The sequence below is a fragment of the Pteropus medius genome, unplaced genomic scaffold (genome assembly GCF_902729225.1).
Source record: "Pteropus medius unplaced genomic scaffold, Ma_sr-lr_union100, whole genome shotgun sequence".
In the NCBI taxonomy this organism is placed as follows: Eukaryota; Metazoa; Chordata; class Mammalia; order Chiroptera; family Pteropodidae; genus Pteropus; species Pteropus medius.
Window position 1 is genome coordinate 9,040,085 of NW_024349802.1, and position 20,868 is coordinate 9,060,952.

General features: G+C 36.6%; 2 protein-coding genes across 41 annotated transcripts in view; one reads left to right on the forward strand and one right to left on the reverse strand.

The window, feature by feature from the left end:
• KLHL3 (kelch like family member 3) overlaps positions 1-20,868 on the reverse strand; it is a 235,899-nt gene that overhangs the window by 154,654 nt on the left and 60,377 nt on the right. For 2 of the 40 annotated variants that reach the window (XM_039836116.1, XM_039836145.1), the window contains exon 5: positions 15,840-15,965. The exons of the other annotated variants lie outside the window; for them this stretch is intronic. The gene's annotated coding sequence lies outside the window, so the exon portion shown is untranslated. The remainder of the gene's footprint in view (positions 1-15,839; positions 15,966-20,868) is intronic. 40 annotated transcript variants of the gene reach the window in all.
• On the forward strand, positions 8,007-9,122 carry LOC120581337 (neuropeptide Y receptor type 6-like). Its single transcript, XM_039836156.1, has one exon. It carries the CDS (start codon positions 8,007-8,009, stop codon positions 9,120-9,122), a length of 1,116 nt encoding a protein of 371 aa, XP_039692090.1.

Below are 20,868 nucleotides of genomic sequence, written 5' to 3' on the forward strand. Positions count from 1 at the left end.
TAGAACTATGCACAATTCTAAGGTTCAAGGCTCATCTATTGCCTATGTCAACAATTGACATCAGATACTCCATCTTCATATATAAAATTTAAGAGTAACATGAGTTGTTGAATATGGCAAAATATTCATCAGCTGCCATGGACCACTGTTAAAAATATCACTCTACTTTCTGAGTAAAACAACAAATTGAAATACAAAGAGAAACAAGAAAATAGAGAGTTAGCAGTACTGGGAAATGACAGTTCATTACTGGAAGAATCTATTGCATTTATGCTAAGTCAATTAATTTGTCTTTTCAGTCACCTAAGAACTTCTGCCACTCAATTCCCCCCCATACTTCAAAGCAATATCCATAACCAACATCAACAGCCCATAACCTTCATGACATTCAGACATAATCACCTTTTGTTTCAAGGAGATAGGGCAAGTGATGGAGAGAAGTGTATCTGGAACCTGAATGGTGTTAATCATTAAATATTTAGATTACAAATTATGGTCTGCCAGTGCTGAGTGCTAGATACCAAATGACACATTTTTTTTTAGCGTTTGTGATGTATGGATCCTCTAAGTACAAGATCCAGCATAGGGGCCCCTCTCTCCCAGGTCTTAAGGTAGCACTCTAAGGGTCTATGGAAATCTAATGAAAAAAAAAAAAACAATTAATTCAAGCAAGTTAATCATAACAGCTTTTTAAAAAAGGCATATAATGAGAAGTCAAGAGTCCTTGACAGAAGTAAAGACAGCTGCAGCAGGGTGAGGAAAAACAGAAAACCTTTCTTCACCAAGGTTCTGGTATAGTCTATCAACTATAACATAGGTGGCTGGGACGCTGAGTTATGATAATATTTATATTTTTCAAGATGCGCCTCAATCTTGATTTTCCCTAAATTGGTATGGGCTCAAAAAATCACCAGATGTTTTCAGTTTACACTTACCACGGTATATCAGATTGAAAACAAAATGTGGTTTATAACTAAAAATAAAGTATATAATGAGAGAGAAAATATTGAGGCTGCAAGGGCTCTGGAGAAATGGGAGAAATAAGAGACTTAGTTCTTTCTTTAGGTACTTTTATCAACTACTTTGCCTACTGTCCAAGGCTATTAGCCTATAAACTAACTTTTGTAATTAAAACAGTGAATTTTACCTGAGGTAAACAAAACCCTACTCTTTGCTTAATTTTATCACCGATAAGTACAATACAGGATTATACCAAATATCCCCTTAAAAATTAAAAAATGACTCTGGTTTCACTATTTCTTAATTTCTCACACTCATTTCAGATTTTCTTTGGTTAACCTAGATTATATACTTCTATTAAGGGAAATTCTAAAAAACAATAATAACTACCACTTACTGAATATTGACTATGTGCTATCATTAAGCTTCAAACTAATCCTGCCAGATAGATTACAATATATTCACCTTATTAAAAAAAAAGAAATCAAAAGCTCAAAGAGAAGCTCAAGGTGAACCAGCGAGGTAATATGGGAGAATCTAGGTTCAGAGTCAGTTCTGTCCAACTGAGGCTGCCTCTCAAAATCTTCACCAACATCACAGACAACTAAAATGATTTCTTAGTATCCACCAACCCAGTGGCCACTGCTAGTGTTTGACAGTATTTTATGTGTGGAAAAGATATTTAATGTTTTTCAATATGCCCTGCAGTCTTCCAAATTTGCAGCTCTCTATACTTCAAGTACAAACAGGTAAGTAAGTAATAGGGCTACCACTAAAAGGTAACTGGGTTAGGAAGAAGGTCCTGAACTACTTTGACCACATCTGCTCTTCAAGTTCTTACAGAAAAGACTGGCTTCCACCTATGCAGTGCACACTGGTTCCACCCTTCCACCTCTCCACCCAGCCTAGCGAAGGTCTATAGAACACAGATATACAATTCCAATGTTGTTGACAGCTGAGAATTTTGAGTTTTTATTAGTTAGTTTAGTGTATTGGGTAAGGAAACAATTGATTTGCATGGCTTTGTTCTAAAATTTGGAGCTCTATCATTGAATCCTTGGGTTAAGAAATATTTCAAAATGTCACTAGCCTATCCAAAAGTGATGCCAAAGATATCTTCAAGCACACTTGATATTCTACATCCTTCTTTCTCAAATCCTTCAAACATTCTCATTAAAAATAAATATTTCTTATATTTAATCTAAATCTCACTTTTTCAGTCTTTGTAACAATGCTGAATAGCCCCCTTCTTGTATTCAATACAGAAGAAGGCTGTTCAGTCCCCACTTTTATTTAGGCAGCTCAGCTGTAAATTTCAAAGTGGTTGATAAAAACCTTACATAATCATCCATAATTTCCCAGGGAATTTAGGGTTAATTTTAAAATTATTTTTATTAATCTCATAAATTATAGCAAAATCAAAGATAAAACTCATCTCTTAAATGATAGTAAATTCTCTCAGAATAATCGCTAATGTTTACTAACAATTTTACAGAATTAATTAATTCAAATGTCTGATTTTGGCAAAGTAACTTTTTAAGCACATATATGCATTTTATGTATACATAAAATACGTTTTAAGTACATATGTATGTGATTATATATGTGTGTACAAATATATGCCAGAAAATGCCACAGATTTTCAAAATGCACTCTTGTTATTATCTCTACGAGAGGACTAACAGTGACATTTGAACATATCTTTTAAACAGCTCCATCTAATATCACTGCTGTTTAAATTTCTGACTCCTCCCTTCTGGCTCTTCAGTGGCCTCAGATCCTACTGGATTCCAGAGCTCAGTCCTCTGTGTGATAATTTCAACTTCAGAGAGCAGCTTCTGAAATGTGGCTATAGATTGGTGGATAAATAAGCCAAGAAGGGAGAGGGAATCTTGTGACTTAGAGAAGCAGCAAACATGTCATCTTTAGACAGAGAAATAAACTTAGAAAAATAATCATGGAAATGAAGAGAGAAAACATGTAGAAGATGAAAATTACAGCAATACAGCTAGAAATTTCCAACAGGTAAGAAATTGGGAAACAAACCTCTAAAATGCTAAAGAAAAATCCTGCAAATGTTTTTCAAATGTTTGTGTCATGTTAAAATAATCCAGCTTTAAAATATGTGATTATTAAAAATTAGAACTGTCGTGTTTTCAGGCCTTATTACACCAAATGTCTTCTTGCTATGTGGTCTGTAAAACAGCCCTATAGCTTTAGAATGCACCATAGTAAGAAAATTATCAGGAAAAAAAAACCCACCAAATGCTAGTAATGGCACAATAGGGTTTTACTTACATTTTATCTGTTTGTAAATAAACTTAAAAATCTGGTATACTTATTTTCATTGGCAGAGTTTAGCACTCCTTTCTTGATACATTTAATGTGTTGTTATTTTTAAGAATTAAAAACCTCAACAACCCTATTATGACAAGCTTAATAATGAACCTTCATAGAAAATCAAAGCCAATTCAGACAATCTGTGTTGGCCTGATTTTAAAAATAACTATTAGACTGGGAGATTAAATGTATACATTTTCCACTAATACTTCGTATGTACTCAGTTGTCAGAAGGAAAAACAGACCATCTCTCCAGCAGATAAAATCAAAGTACTTGTAATAAAAGAATAAGTGAATCGAGTACTATCCCCAAATCTTGAAAGACAGCACATATTTCTGCAATAAATAGATGTGAAAATTTTTTGCAGGGGAATGGGTGACTAGTTGAATAGGGAAAAGATATTTAATGCATAATATAGAATAACCAGGCCAATTACACTTTCTAATAAAGTAGTAAGAAAATACGCATTTGTTTCTTGATGCTTCTTGTGGTTACTTAATATAGTACATTGTTCTTAGGGAAAGCTCTAAGATGTGACTTTACAGAGAATCTAGTTCTGTTTGTTTTCATGGAGCACAAATAATTTAATTGATTTGTTAACGAAATGATCAAATTAACTAGAAATATTACTTTGTATATGGTTTAGAAAGTAGAAGTCTTATTCCATAGTTAGTCTGCAACTAACTATGCAACCATGAGAAAGTCAGTAGGTCTTAGTTGCCAGTGACTTAGTTGTCTACTCCAGATAATATTAAAATATCATTCCTATCTAGAGTACAGAACTGTTCTAGAGATCAAGTAAGATAGCCCACCTTGTCAGCACTTAAATTCCTGAGCGAATTAATGAATGGGATAATACTTTAAAAATCATTAAGCCCTAAACAAGTATGAAGTGTTATTCGTATCAACACAGCTGTCGAATCTGTATTCCTGGAGGTTTAAGGAAAAAGAGAATTCCACTGGGGAGATGCTTGCAGTGTATTCCTGCCCTATTCTGGGACCCTCGTATACATAAGAAGGGAATGGGGTGTGCAAAATTTCATTTTGTGCAAGACCACGGACTCCCTGAAATTACATAAGGATTTTTTTAATATAAAAGAAAGTGTTCTACTCACCTGCTGTTAATATTAAGAGCAAGAAATACAGAAATTTCTTCAAGAAATATAAAACTGGAAGCAGGAAAAATAGTGAAAAGAGTATGGAACTCTGAGAGCCAAGAGACTTGGGCTCTGGTTCCTGTTCTGCCAGTAATTAACTGCAAAGCTGCAACATCTGTCAAGTGAGAGGGTATATTCGAATACCTCTAGTCTCTTCTAGGTCAAAACACCATAGCACCAAATGAAATATAACAGATAATCTAAAATATGCTTTAGTTTTTCTGGGTTATGGACAATTAAGGGAAAGGGGGAAACAGAAGAGAATGAGACCGGCAGAAAAGACGACGACGGTGAGAGGTAAAGTAAAAACGCAGAGATACCAAAGGACAGACGCACATCAACTCTACCCCTAACATTACCCCCACCAAAAAAAAAAGAGTCGTTTGAATAGAGACATAGAAAAAGACATACACTAACAAAAAACATTCAGATACAGAAATATATATGCATATGAAGACTTTGCTGGAGTATAATGCTCTTATTTTGTTCATCTTGAAACTTTTAAACACAAAACTACCAAAAAATGTGTAATGTAATGTACTTTTACATGAAAAGGCATAAATGGAGCCAGTTCAAGGCATGTGCCTCATGAGCTAGACATAATCAAGCTGAAGGTTTGAAGACTACCAACATATGCCATATGTTAATCGTATTTTGGGGCAAAATCTCACTTAGTAATTTGAGATCTCACTTCCCTCATTTCCAACAGAAAGAGCCAAAGATGAACTTTCCTAAAATAGAAATGTATCCCAAAAACTTTTTGTGAATCAAGGCTTAGCATTATTTTGCCCCCAGATAGGCAGGATTTAAATATTTTAACTTAATAATTACCAATTATGTAAAGTGTAAATCCCACCTTGCCATTAAAAAGTCCATATTGGGGATTTCCTGTTACTATTCTCTGTACTGTGTAGTAGAGGGCACTGGACAATGTATCTCCAGTACTCTCCTTTGATTCCCTCCCAGATGAAGCCCATCTAATCTTCTGGCTTTTCTGAGCTTCAAGCCTCAATAGGACTGTATAGACTAGGGAGTTAATTTGTACTTTGCTACTAATGAGCTCAGGGTAGAGGGGTCTCTACGAAGAGGCAGACCAGCTGTTGCAGGGTGGTGAGTGAATCCCATTTACTCAGCCCAAACAACGCAAAATGGGCAACACAAGGGTTCCTGATGTTTATTCCCATCTCTATTACCAATCTAATAAGAACTCCGCAAAATTGTATGTACTTCCACATCTGTTAAGAGAAAATTTATTCAGACCCATCTTTGTAGGAGTCATAGGAAGCTTTTCTTTCTTGTAGACAATAAGAGCTGGGAAGGTAAAAAAGCACAAGATTTTGCTAATTTTGTTTGGCTTTTAGCTAAGCTCTTGAATCTTTCTGTACTTTGGTTTCCATCTATGAAATGGAAAAAAAAAAAATCCCACCTCGTTCCAGCAAATTTGATATTGGAGAAATAAATGGTGCAGCAGACAGGAAAGCACTTACAGCTCTCTGGACGTTGGAGGTTAGATCAATTCAGTCCAAATGACTGAAACATTAAACAAGGATAATAACACTAACAAGCACTTGAATTTACAGGGTTTAACAGGTTATAGGATGTTTTAAATATATTATTTCATTGACCCTTACACTAAGGTGTAAAATAGGGAGACCATTTTTAAAATTTCATTTGAAGGATGAAGAAATTGAGGCTCAGAGAAGGGGACTGACTTGCCCAAAACCAGTTAGCAGCAGGACATGTCTCCTGACAGGAAGTCTAGTGTTCATTCTAGCCTACCAACCTATATATGTAATTATTGCCTATTCTCCTTTCATTCCTTTCTTCTTCCAAGTGAAGCATGCTTGGTAGAAGGTCTCTAATAAACAATCAAAGCTTTCTAGTTCTCATGTGTAGTTCTACTGACTGTCATAAAGAGCTTAAACCTGTCTTGACATTCTCCTTTGGCAAAAGCTAATAACTCTATCTAGGTCTGTTGAACCTCTGAATTATCCAAGCCCTAAACCTTCATTTCAAATACCATTGTTTTTAAATTTTGCTATTTCTACTTATCACCATATCACGTCTGAGCCACAGATCAGTTCCCCGGGTCTTTCTTTATAAAATATGCCTTCTTTATCAACGGTTTCTATTCATCTTTAGTACTTTTATGGTGTTCTTCACTGTGGTATCTATTGTTAAAACCACATCAGACATAACAGGTATTCTTAAGGTGATTACTTTCCAATAAGAATCTGCTAAGCCTTTGAACCCAGAAAGAATGTGAGAGCAGGCCAGGGTAATTTCAAACAGCAAATAAAAGTTTGTTCTCTTTCATTCCTATTGCTCATCTTCCTTTATCCATGTTATTTATGTTGTTTTCCTCCAATTCCTAAAGAATAAACCAAAATAAGGGGTATTTTTTTCCTTTGCCCTCTTTCAGAGTGTCCTCTTTGGGCCAGAAATCTCAGCACTTAGAATGGTGGGAGATTATCGTGCCTGTTGTGTTTCCTTTTATGAATAATTCCACTGAATACCTAACCACCCTAAGCCATGCTGGGCCATAGGACCAGGGCCCCCTTCTCCTCTAAAAGTCAGAAGAAGAGACCCAGAGGGAGGAAGAATTGGAGAGTACTTTCTAAATAAAGTTAATTCTGAGTAATAGCTCACTAGACACTGGCTACCTTGCCTTGATCTCCAGAATTTGAGCAATGTACTCAGAAACTGTCTGTACAGAATATGACTTCAGCCTCAGAGAGTGGAAGAAGTACAAAGAGGAGGAGGAGTCATATGCTATCCCATAGCAAGAATGATTCTAGCCCCCAGACTAAAGGCTATAGACTAATTCTGGGCAGCGGAGCTGACAAAATTTTATTCCATGCACGTACACTTAATACATATTATGTGCTCTATGCTGGGGCTGAGGGACAAATTTAGTCACATGATCTCATTTAATCCTCACAACAACTCAAATAGACATTGTTTATCCCCATCTACAGATAAGAAAACTGAGCAGAAAGGGTAACTGATTTACATCAAAGTCAGAGAGACACCAAGTAGTGATGCCCCAACTGAAACTCAACTCCAAATGGTACTTCTGGCCTTCACAGCACACACACACACACACAAGACAGGTGATGGATAGAAATGTATATTTGGGCTATCTTATACAGTTAAAAGAACGCTATCACATTTCCTTACTCATTAGCTCAAAAAATTATGCTGAAGGGACAAAAAAAAAAAAAAAGCACCTGAGATGAGAGGAAGGCAAGGATATAGAGAGATCCTCTAGATACCTCTCAGGGACACTGTTACACCTATAGAACTGTCCAGGTTGTTAAAAAGTTGCATTAATGTTCTGGGTTGTGTTTAATTTTTTTAGGATTTCAAGAGCATACTCAAGTCGTTCATGCATTTCCATCAAGCACAAACAAAGATCAAGGAAGATTAAACTCTACTAATTACTCTCTGGAAACCTCAGAGCAAAGCCACTTCCCAAGAACTGATGGTCAAACTATCCACCCATAATACAAGTAAGCTTAGAAAAGCTTTCTTACAACCCTGACAAAATGGAACCTTCCTTAAACCATCCAGCATCTAATAAAACCAATGCAAATAGCAACAACTCTGCATTTTTCTACTTTGAGTCCTGTCGACCCTCTCCTCTAGCCTTGCTCCCATTACTCATAGCCTATACTGTAATCTTAATTGTGGGCCTTTTCGGAAACCTCTCTCTCATCATTATCATCTTCAAGAAACACAGAGAAACTCAGAATGTCACCAACATACTGATTGCCAATCTCTCTCTCTCTGACATCTTGGTATGTGTCATGTGCATCCCTTTTACTGTCATCTACACTCTGATGGACCACTGGATATTTGGAGATATCATGTGCAAACTCACTTCCTATGTGCAGAGTGTCTTCATTTCTGTATCTATATTCTCACTTGTGTTAATTGCTGTTGAAAGATATCAGCTGATTGTGAATCCCCGTGGCTGGAAGCCCAATGTGTCTCATGCCTACTGGGGTATCACAACAATTTGGCTATTTTCCTTTTTGATGTCGATTCCTTTTTTCCTGTCCTACCACCTCACTGATGAGCCCTTCCACAATCTCTCTCTCCCCACTGACTTCTACACCCACCGGGTAGCCTGTGTAGAGAACTGGCCCTCCAAAATGAACCAGCTCCTCTTTACTACCTCCATGTTTATGCTCCAGTATTGTGTCCCTCTGGGTTTCATCCTCATCTGCTACCTGAAGATTGTTATCTGCCTCCACAGGAGAAATGGAAAGGTGGACAGGAAAAGAGAAAGTAAAAGCCGGTTCAGTGAGAACAAGAGGATTAACACTATGTTGATCTCCATTGTAGTGACTTTTGGAGCCTGCTGGTTGCCCTTGAATATCTTCAATGTCATCTTTGACTGGTATCACGAGGTGCTGATGAGCTGCCACCATGACCTGGTATTTGTAGTCTGCCACTTGATTGCTATGGTTTCTACATGTATAAACCCTCTCTTTTATGGCTTTCTCAACAAAAATTTCCAGAAGGACCTGGTGGTGCTTATTCATCACTGCTGGTGCTTTACACCTCGGGAAAGATATGAAAATATTGCCATCTCCACTATGCACACAGATGAATCCAAAGGATCATTAAGACTGGCTCCTACGTCAACAGGTATATAAAAATTGTTGATACTTAATACTAAAGCCCTTCTTGAATGGGAGATAGAGAGGTAATGGCTGGGGATAGGGCAAGATGCATAAAGGAGAAGCCTGAACCATAAAAAGAGCAAATTTATGCTACCAGTTTTGCTGAAGGACAGACCTGTCTGTGTCATATTGCTCACATACACATACACACACACACCACTCTTTTTTTTAATTTGGAGAATAACTCAAACAACTTAGTTGCCATTGTTTATGGCAAAGAATGACAGTGAGAAAGCAAGTGAAACAAGCAGTATTGACGGCTGGGGAACAAAGTTGAATATATTCTATATTCAACAGAATATCCATAAAAGTTATTACTAATGATACACCTAGTAAAAATAATGCTATACCACCTCCTTAGTGTTGAAGCAATTTCACTTGCAGATATGGAAATTGTAACTTTTAACCATGTAATTATTCAATTAATTAACAAAGTCAGATAGCCCCCATCATAATTTCTTAATTAGCTAAGAAAGTAAGTTTGTATTAGAAGTTAAAGGAATAGTTTTAACTTAATATTTAAACTAAGTATTATAATTACTTCCAATGCTTGAATCAGATTCTCTAGTTTTCGATAACAGCACATTTTCTCCACTAACAATGCTATTAGCACCACTAGAACTAGCCACAAAATCTTTTACACTCCAATTATACTAGAAATCACATTAACTAACTTATTAATGGCCAATATAGATAGAGCTTTCATTGCAAGATGGCTTTTTATCCTTAATTCTTTATGTATATTAAATAGAGGTAATTATGATTCTATCATTGGGTCTGAGGGGCATCATTAGTAGCACTTTTATATTTAGCTCCAGATTTTTTAGAACCACTCTTAAATCTTATGACTTAAACATTTAAAAAATATCCTTCATCCCCAGAGTCACTTACATGGGAGAATCAGCTAGATTGTTTTCAAAAAGAATACTAAGCTACTGTTCAAATAGCCATTAGCTTGTGACTTCTACTAAATCATAATCAGCTTAATCTCTTCCAATAAATACCCCTTATACTATTAAATTTGAGCTGCAGCTTAATGGTATCTTTAAAATGTAACTGTATTTTCTTCTACCTTTTGAATAAAAGTAACATTTTTCTGAATAGCTGTGATTTTTCTATTGTGTTTTTTCCTTATGCAGTAGACTTCATATTTACCCCTCCTCAAAGATCTCTTTCTCTCTCTCCACCCGCTCTCTTTCTGTCCCCTTCCTTCTTCCCTCCCTCTCTCTACCTTTTCTTTCTCTTTGGGATTTCTATTCTTTCTGTTATATCATTTTGGGTAAAATGAACAACAAAAGCACTGCAATAAAATGCAGTGCAATAAAAAGCACCAAAATGCAATAAAATGTAATAGTCTCACAATATTAGCCACAAATAAAAATTCTTATCTAAAAACTAGTTTCAAATGGTGTCAGCTTAGAATCCTAAAGGTACAGGACTGTAGCCCCTTAACCCAGAAAGAAGTCAACTCTCCATAACCTTTCTATCTCTTCTGACAGATGGAGACTAGTCTTATAATTAAGACCAATGCAATATTTTACTCACTTGATAAAGACATATTGATTCTAGTTTCTGTTACTGAAACGATTCTGACCAAGCCACTGAAAGCAGGGAAAGACGTCTGATACCACTCACTCTCCTCACCCCCACATATACACGCAGGCTCCTCTAACCCTGGTCCCCACCCTGAACATTCAGAAGAGATCTCCAATCTATGATTAAATATTATGGTGTTCTTTCTGGCACCATAATAAGAGCTATTTCCTTCTCCTGTAAAACTGTTTTATCGTTTCATCTAAACTTTCCTTGAGCTTTAGTGAAACAAAAGTCACTAATGATATAACTATATCAATAATTGTCTTTTTATGTTTATTTTTACCTCAAAAAGTAGTGAATTAAATGTACTTTTTAAGGAATGTCTTTACCCTTAAGAGGTTTACATACTGACAGGTAGCAGAGCACAGGTTTATAATTAGTTACTTAAGAAAGTATAATGCAAATATTAACCAGGTGTTGTGGGGACCCACTGACAGTAAAACTCATTTTTGAGAGGAAACAAGAAAAGATTTCAAGAAAGTCAATCTTATTTCCTGTTTTTGCAATATCTGCGGGTGGTCCACATCAATATGATCTACTGTTAAGCCATTTGCTGAATGAAATAAGGCCTCGTTTTCTCACTTGCCTCTCCCCAATTGCCAGATGGGCTTGTATTTTCCCTTTTAGGAATCTGAGATTAGAACTTCATGATGTAGCCCTAGAATCACAGTTTCCTCTAGTCAGTGTTTCAAAAACATGTTCCTCGATCCCCCAATCTCAAATCATTTTGGATTGAGAGAAATGTCTCTTATCTTTAAGTTTCCAGAAAAGAGGACTATTAGTGGGATAAGTAAATATTTATGCCCTCAAAAAATTAGTACAGGTTAGGGGGAGGGGAGGCAACCTGCCCCATGGGTTAAAAAAAAAAATTAGTACCTTAACTATTCTGAATGTGTCTGTCCAGTGACCAGAGCTGAATGAGAAAATACTAAAAGCATCCTTGCAACAAGTCCCTTAAGTTTTTTCTCTGCTTACTTCTAAAGATCCTCCAGGAGTAAAGCCCAGACAATTTCTAACAGAATCAACAACATAATAAATGATTCAAAATAAAGGATACCCAAATGTGGTTTAAATGTGTATGGTTCACATTTTTCTTCAATGAAAAATGTGATGTTCGGAAAAAGATATAATAAGTTGACAAAGTAACATGCATCAGGCTTCAACTAAAAGAAGCTGCTCCCTACCCTGCGCTGAGCATGAACAAGATAGTTCATCAGCCCAATGAAAGGAGTCAATCTCTCTTCCTGTAAGCTTTGTTTTTTGTAGAATAATAAATCAAGAAAAATATATTAAGTTCTTACTGTGTACTTAGCACTGTATTCAGTATAGAAAAAGTTACTTTAAAGAGTTAATGATGTAGTTGAGACTTTAAAGAATTTATAATATATTTGTATGTCAACTATAATTTAAAAAATAAATGTATATTTTAAAAAATTTTTAAAGAATTTACAAGACCAAAAGAGATAATTCAATGTCTCGGTTTTGAAAGCTTTCCTTCTGGCTAGTTTGAAAACTGTCTAAAAGAAAGTTGAGAGTAACTGAAGGCAGAGTTAACATCAAAGGAGGACTCATCTTTAAACCCGTTAAGTGAGAATACACTGGGGAAAAGAAAAGGATATATACTAGATGAGGGAGAGGGAAGTATTTCAAGATTGATATACCAATTTCTTTCCTCCCTGAAGTCACCTATGCAATACATATGCTCAGGCAATAAACCGGAGAAAGATGACGAATATTTCCAGTGGGCTAAGGAAGGCAAAGCAAGTCTCTTCCCATATTTCTGTGTCTACATCAAACTCCTTGTTGAAGCTGGGATAGTGTTTCCCCTGCAGCGGAAGTAAAAGGATGTATCATGCTAGGGACAGGAACACATGCATTGACTATTTCCTGCTATTTTCTATTTTAGGTATATAAATCTGTTCTTCTAGACTGTGAACTTTCAGAGACCATGACCTACATCTTTATTCCTTCTATATCAGCCCCTCACTGCCCCCTTAGACTATTTAAGACAAGATTAGGCAAGAAAAAAGCATTTAACACATAGATTTTAAAAAATTATTTCTTAAAAAACAAGCTAGGCAGTAATTACTTACTGAATGTCTGAATATTTTCAAACCTGTTTTATTAATTACCCAGTGAAAGTATAAAGACACAATCCTAATTACACAAAGATTATAGTAATGTCAATAAGCTGCCAAATCTTGGGTCCTTTGGGTCTCAGTATAAATGTTTCTTAACCACCTCTGCTCTCCCAAGGTTGTTAGGACTCCCTAGTCACTGCTATCATAGTACCTCGTTTATACCTATCACATAAAACCATGTATGCCTGCTCCACAAGACATAAGCTCTTTGAAGGCAGGAACTGGGTCTTATTCACTGTAGTGGCTCCAGTGCCAAGTATGGCATCTGGCACAAAGTCGGGGCTCAATTATTATCTGCAAACTGTAGATGTAGAATAAATCTGGGGATAACAAATCTTTGCTTGGAAGTGGCATATGGACCTGAAGAGTAAATGGGGCCTGAAATCTCAGGACTTAGTACCTGAAGAAGCAGAACACCAAATTCCATTTGAAATCTAAAAGCCAGTGCTTAGGAAATCTACAGTAGCAGGAAGACAAATATAAAACACACCTTGGTTCCAGGGAAGGCTTAATGGCAAAGTGTACTTTTATGGTTCAAATGTTATTTGCCAATAACAGCTGTGCTAATAAGAGTCAGCTAAATGGGCCAGTCCTGGGAATGGAAGAAAATGCTCTTTTAACTTCCAATTAACTAAATTGACAGGTTTTTTGGAGCAAATAGCTTTTAGAAATAAAAAGGCCAGTCTTCCAGGGCAACCAGCCTCCAGGAGAGTGGGCCCCTTTATGACTCTATTAGAGGAAAAACCAGACTCTATAAAAAGGCCAAGGCATGGAAGAACTTTGTCTTTTTCAGTGAACCAAATTCTTCTCCACTAAGGGAGAAGAATCCTTCTCCACTAAGGGAGAACCTAAAAGCAAAAGTTGTTGAGCTATTGATTTGAAGGTAGTTTTCCTCATCCTGGGATCCTAGAAGATCTGCTTTTTTGACAGCAGCATAAGTCCCTGACTCTTAGACACTGTTACTATACTGAGGTCTCCTGATAATTCAAGTTTTACACCTTTCTATTTCCTGCAATTTGAAAACAAAGACATATGTGTGTGTATGTACACACATTTGTACATAGCACCTAAAAAAATGTCTGAAAGAAAATATTCCAGTGTTAACAGTGTTTATCCCAGGTGATTAGACTTTTGGGTGACCTATCTCTATTTCTTTCCTCTTTGTTCTATCTTGCTTCTAACTTCTCTTCCTCTTTCTTTTTGCCTATTTGCTTATGTATATTTTCTAAATATTCTTCTAGGAACATCTATTATTTGTAAAAATTTTTCAAATGGGTGAGAAAAAGACAAAAACTTAAAAAAAAAAAAAGAAGAAGAAGAAAACTAAGATCCAAAGTGCCTGCCTATGAGGCAGCTATGGTACAAGAAATCAAAAGACTTAGGTCTGTCTTAGAGTCTGGGCAAACTGATTATCCTTACTAAGCTTCCAATTCCTCATCTGTAAAATGTATCACTCATTCAATAAATATTTTAAACACTGACTATGTGACTGAATACAACAGTGAACAAGGTTGACATAATTCCCTTACCTCATGGAGTTTACAGTCTACTAGAGATGACACTTTTTTAAAAAGTAAATTGTGACAAGTGTCATAATAAAGAATACAATAGTACGAAGGCACTTAACAGAAGGAACTAATCTGTTTAGAGTAGAATAGGGACAAGAAGTAGAAAGGGAATCTTCCTGGAAAAAATAATTTTTAAACTGAGATCCAAAAGATGGTTAGGATTTAGTCACACAGAGATGAAGCTGGTTATGTTCTTTTTAATTCTGTAATTCTCTGTTCTAAGCTGTGTTACTGAATCACAGAGTCCACAGAGCCATCTGTCACTCATCTTGTCCCTCCACTCATTAACTCACTTAATCCTAAAAATATTTTTGTAGGTGGATAATGTTACTCCAGTTTACAAATGAGGCAACTATTACTTAAGCACACAGTGATAAATCCTGACTATCCAGTTTAAAATCCCACCCTATTTCAACTGTCATTTCCTAGACATTTGTTAGACATTGGAGATAAAGAGAATAGTAAGTCTGGTTCTCTGCTCTTGAGGAATGTACTGTTTGAGGGAGGACTGTAAGTAATCTAGACAATAACAACATAAGTGTTTAGAAAGAGGCATAGTGGGACTATACCTTTTCATTAAAATCTAATTCCCTAGCTCCCAGGGGGTACCTGATTACTGACAAAGATTATACAAATTGGTAAATGTGCAAAGCTGTAGCTGAAGTCCGGCATCTCTGACTGGCACTGACCAATAGCTCTGTCGGCTATACCATTGGACCCTGCCAGTCTGTTGAAAATCTTCTAGGGGAATGGGTGTCCAAATGGTACCCATTCATCTTACTACACAGAATAAGCATATTCTCAGCCACCCCAAACTGATCAGAAACTTCAGCAGTAGCATCACAGGCCCCTAGAAAGAGACAGGCATAAGCTAACTCACACTTGCTATAATCACGGAACACTTCAAGAAAATTTTCAGACAAAGCCCGTCCTTACCCATGTAAACACTCTCTCTGATTTCAGGGAATTGGGAAAAGAAATATAAAACCAGGATTTCAAAGTTAATTCTGGAAGAACTTCAGCTAAGGAGCTCTCAGAAACAGACGTTAAATCTAATTTTGGGGCATCTAGCTTGGTAGAATGAGTCTGGAACATGGCTTATAAGTTAATAATTCAGTGGAACCCAGACCTACAGTATTGTGTGGAGGGACCTCAATTCCTCCATAAGCAACTGGTAGGAAACAGCTCACAGTTCTCAGATGTTTACTTCATCCTTCTGAGAGGCCAAAAAGAGCAGCCACTTGCTCATTCGTTCAGTCCTACAATAAAATTGTCTCTGGTGTTGGTGGGACATGGACTGTCAAACAAGGTCCCTGGAAGCCAGGAACTTTCATCTCAACTCTTCCAAAGACTTATATATTGTAGCCCTAAGCATGATACTTAACCCCTCAGTGCCTCAGTTCCGCCATGTATAAAAAGGGATCTCTGTTGTCTTCCTTAAAGAGATGTAGAGATGACGTTGGAACAGCCTTCCTTATTTACCTCCATGCTCCAGAAGTTACCTGATGATACTGCTTTTAGATGGGGAGATATGAAAAAGAAAGTGGAAACACATTATCAAAGCATAGCGAGAAAAGCTCAGGTTTTGAGGCATCCAGCCCTGGGTTTGAATCTTGGCCCTATCATTTACACTGTGTGAACTGAGACAAACTTCTTTTAACATCCCTAGCCCTAGAGTTATGTACTTAAGAAAGAGAATAAATTCTGTCTTGCTGAACTGTTGTGAGAATTGAAAATAATGTATGTACAATGCCTGGCCCAAGAAGGGACTAAAGAAATAGTAGCAATATTAAAATCTCTGACACCTATATAAGTCCTAATGAGGCTGCTATTCTATAAATTAACATGAGTCAGACCCAGATCAGAAAGTTGGGCTAAACATCTATAGATTACTCTAAATTCCTAAAGATGATGGGAGAAAAAAGGAAGATGATTTTGAGCTGCTTTCAACATCTTTCCTTAACCTTAACCATGTAGGAAAAGCCTCTCTACCGTCAATCAGCCACAGCCTTGCTATCACTCTGACAGAAAATCTCTGGTCATCCCATGGGAGGAACCTGGCTGGACAATCTGACTATAGAATACTGTATGGATGGGGCAGGGCACAGATTACTGAAGGAAGGGCTTGCAATTTTAAATAATTTTAAATAAATGTAACTGAGGTGACATTTGAGCACAGACTTAAAGGAGATAAGGAAGCAAGACATGCAGATGGCTGACAGAAGAGAGTCTAGGAAGAGGGTGGAGCAAATGCAAGAGCCCTGAGGCAGAAGTGGGCCTGGTGGATTCAAGGAAAGGCGAGGAGACTGAAGCACAGTGAATGAGGGGAGAATAATAAGAGGATGTGGTCTGAGAGCTAAGTGCCTTCACAATATGGTCTCTGAAGGATGGTCCTCATTTAGGTCTCAGTTCTCTTCTAAAAAAAATAGGCAGTATGATAATACTCAAGCACAGGGTACTTGAAAAGGTTAAATAAAAAGACAACACAGTGAACAAACTAATGGACTGGGCATCAGTAGACTTGGGTTCTAAGCCTAGGTCTAACACTAATTATACAGCCTTGGGCAAGTCACTTTACTTCCCCAAGCCTGTTTCCTTATCTGTAAAATGGAACCACCTGTGCTCATAAAGATTTTTTTAAATCTGAAAAATTATACACAAAGTATTCTTCAAAAAACAGTTGGAGCAACTGGATATACACATGCAAAAAAAAAAAACTTTGATTCATACCTCTTACAGTATAAAAACCCAAATGGATCACAGATCTAAATGTAAAAGTTTAAGTTATAAAACTTAGAGAAGAAAACTTAGGGGGATAAAACATTGTGATCTTGCACCAGACAAACATTTCTCAGATACAACATCAAAAGCACATATATCCCTTTAAAGAACAAATTGATAAACTGGACCTCATCAAAATGTAAAACTTCTCATGAAAGACTGATAAAAGAATGAAAAGACAAGCCAAACTGTGAGATAATATTTGCAAAGCATATATTTGATATGACTTGTGTCCAAAATATATAGAATCCTGAAAATTTAATAATAAAAAAAAAAACACCACAATTTTTTAAATGGGCAGAAAAATTGAACGGACATTTCACCAAAGAAGATATACAGATGGCAAATAAGTGTATGAAAAGATGTTCATGCTCATTAACCATTGGAGAAATCTAAATTAAAACCATAAGATACTAACTAGTACATGTCTGTTCAAATGGCTAAAATTAAAAAGACTGACCCGTACCAAGACCTGGATGTGGAGAAACTGAACTCTCATAAGCTGCTGGCAGGATCTAAAATGGTACAATCACTTTAGAAAATAGTTTGACATTTTCTTAAAAGTTAAGCAGACAACTACTATCTGATCTAGCCATTCCACTCCTAGATATTCACCTACTATACATACACACACACACACACATACACACACACACACATGTCCAGACAGAATTCGGAGAAACATGCGGAGTGAGAGACATCTCAAGATCACTCCCCTTGAAACAACAATAAGCTGAACCTCTAAAACTCAATAAAAACACCCAACTGCACACCACCATGTCTGAGCATGAGATCTGTGCATAAGAGCTACCACAGAACACACTTCCATTAATGCCCAAGCAGAGAAATAGTCCATTAAACACCATGAACAATCAAGGTGACAAGCCATCTCAGAAAGAAAGAGAAATGTCTCCAGAAAATAAGCTTACAGACATAGAAATATATGACTTAAATGACAGAGAATCCAGGATGGTACTTCTGGGAATAAGTCCTCCCAGTTTCTTCTTGCTTCTTCAAGTATCATGGCTCTTCTCTTTTTAATTGCTTTTTTCAAAATTTAAATTTATTTGGGTGACATTGGTTAATAAGATTATGTAAGTTTCAAGTGCACAATAATATAAAACGTCATCTTTATCTTGCATTATTTGCTTCACCCAAAAGTTTAGTTTTCTAACACTGACAGGGACTGAAACTGAGGGTAGTGAGCGTGATTAAATATCTACAAGAAAATAAAAAGGCATTATTAAGGCTTTATATAAAGCAGGGTTAAAAGAGAATTAGACGCCACCTACTGGAAACCAAATGAAAAGTTCCTTCTTTACAGCAGGCTAAAGAGAGACCTGTATATAATAAATCTTCTTTCTAGAAAAAAAGCAGAAGACATTTCTATTAATTCCCAGGCAGAGAAATAGTCCATTAAACACTATGAACAACCAAGGTGACAAGCCATCTCAGAAAGAAAGAGAAATGTCTCCAGAAAATAAGCTTACAGACATAGAAATATATGACTTAAATGACAGAGAATCCAGGATGGTACTTCTGAAAACACTCGGTGAGTTCCAAAACAAGTCTTATCGACAATTTCAGGAATTGAAAAAACACCTAGATGAGCAGAGCGAGGAGATTGAAACCCTCAAAGAGAACAGAATAGATCTTCTGGGGATAAGAAAAACACACTGCAAGAGTTGAAAACTGAAATAGCAAGCTTAGGAAATAAGAGTCGACCAAATGGAGGAAAGGATCAGTGATATCGAAGACAGAAATCTAGAAATAAATCAGAAGGAGGAAGAGAGAAACTGAAAAATGAAAAATAATGAAAGAGAAATACAAGAACTAGCTGATACCATCAGGAGAGGAAACATAAGAATAATGGGCATTATCGAAGGTGAGGAAAAGGAGCAGGGACTAGAAAGCATTTTCAGACAAACGGCTGACGAGAATTACCCAAATCTAAGGAATGAGCTGAAGCTTGGAATTCAAGGAGTCAACAGAATACCCAATTATCTCAGCCCAAAAAGGCCTTCACCAAGATACACTGTATTAAAATTATCAAAAATCAACGACAAAGACAGAATTCTCAGGGCAGCCAGGGAGAAGAAAACGGTAACTTATAATGGAAAACCCATTAGATTATCATCGGACTTCTCAGCGGAAACCTTACAAGCCAGAAAGGAGTGGAATCACATATTCAAAATAGTAAATGAAAGGAACTACCGGCCTAGAATAATGTATCCAGCAAAGCTCTCCTTTAGATATGAAGGAGAAATTAAGACCTTTCCAGACATACAAAAATTGAGGGAATTCTCCACTACGAGGCCTGCACTACAGGAAATACTGAAAGGGGTCAGCTCACCTAAAACAAATGACAAAAAAAAAAAAAAAAATACATAATTAGGAGTAAGGTGACTATCAGGCAAATAGAAGCAGAGGAGTGCAACCGTTCCTAAGAATAGGGCATTATAAGCTTAAATAAGAAGAAGAATTGCTATAGCAAGATAGTAACGAACGTTCAGCATACATAGGGACAAGTTGAGACAATAATAACTGAAGAGTGGAGGACTCAAAGATCCAAATTCGCAAAGGGGAATGGAGATAATGAATGTGCAATATATATATATATATCTGTCTTATACATATTTGTAATGGTAAGCACGTATCAAAGATTCAGAACTGAAGTATATAACAGAAAAGAAGAAGAACCAGAGGAAAAACACACAAAAGCCAACCAAAATAAAGAAAACAGAAACACAAGGACAAGGAAGCAATGGAAACACCGAGCGGCTACCAGGAAGCAAAAGATAAAATGGCTATAAGAAGACCTCATATTTCAATAATCACTCTAAATGTAAATGGACTGAGCTCACCAATAAAAAAGCACAGAGTTGCAGAATGAATCGAAAAACAAAACCCAACCATATGCTGCCTCCAGGAGACACATCACAGCTCCAAAGACAAATATAGACTCAAAGTGAAAGGGTGGAAAATGATATTTCAAGCAAATGGCATACAGAGAAAAGCGGGAGTAGCAGTACTAATATCAGATGAAATAGACTTCAAAATAAAAAAGGTAAAGAAATACACTGAGGGACACTTCGTAATGAATGATAAAGGGAATCAAGCACCAAGAAGACATAACACTTATTAATATCTATGCTCCCAATCAGGGAGCCCCGAAATATGTAAAGCAATTACTAACAGAACTAAAGGGAGAAACAGACCAAAACACTATCGCAGTAGGGGATCTAAATACCCCTCTGTCGGATATGGACAGATCATCCAAACGGAAAATTAATAAGGAAATAACATCCTTAAATGACACATTAGACCAACTGGACATAATTGACATTTACAGAGCCTTCCATTCCAAAAACAGCTGCTTATACATTCTTCTCTAGTGCACATGGAACATTCTCAAGGATCGACCACATACTGGGACACAGAGATAGCCTCAAGAAATATAAGAGGGTTGAAATCATACCAACCATATTCTCTGCTCATAATGCTTTGCAACTAGAGATCAACTGTAAAAAGAAAGCAGGAGGAACCATAAATACACGGAGATTAAACAACATGCTGTTGAAGAATAACCGGGTCAGAGAAGAAATAAAAAGAGAGATCAAGAGATACATAGAA

Coding starts and splice junctions, on each gene's coding strand:
- LOC120581337 (XM_039836156.1), top strand. CDS start 8,007: ATGGAACCTTCCTTAAACCATCCAGCATCTAATAAAACCAATGCAAAT.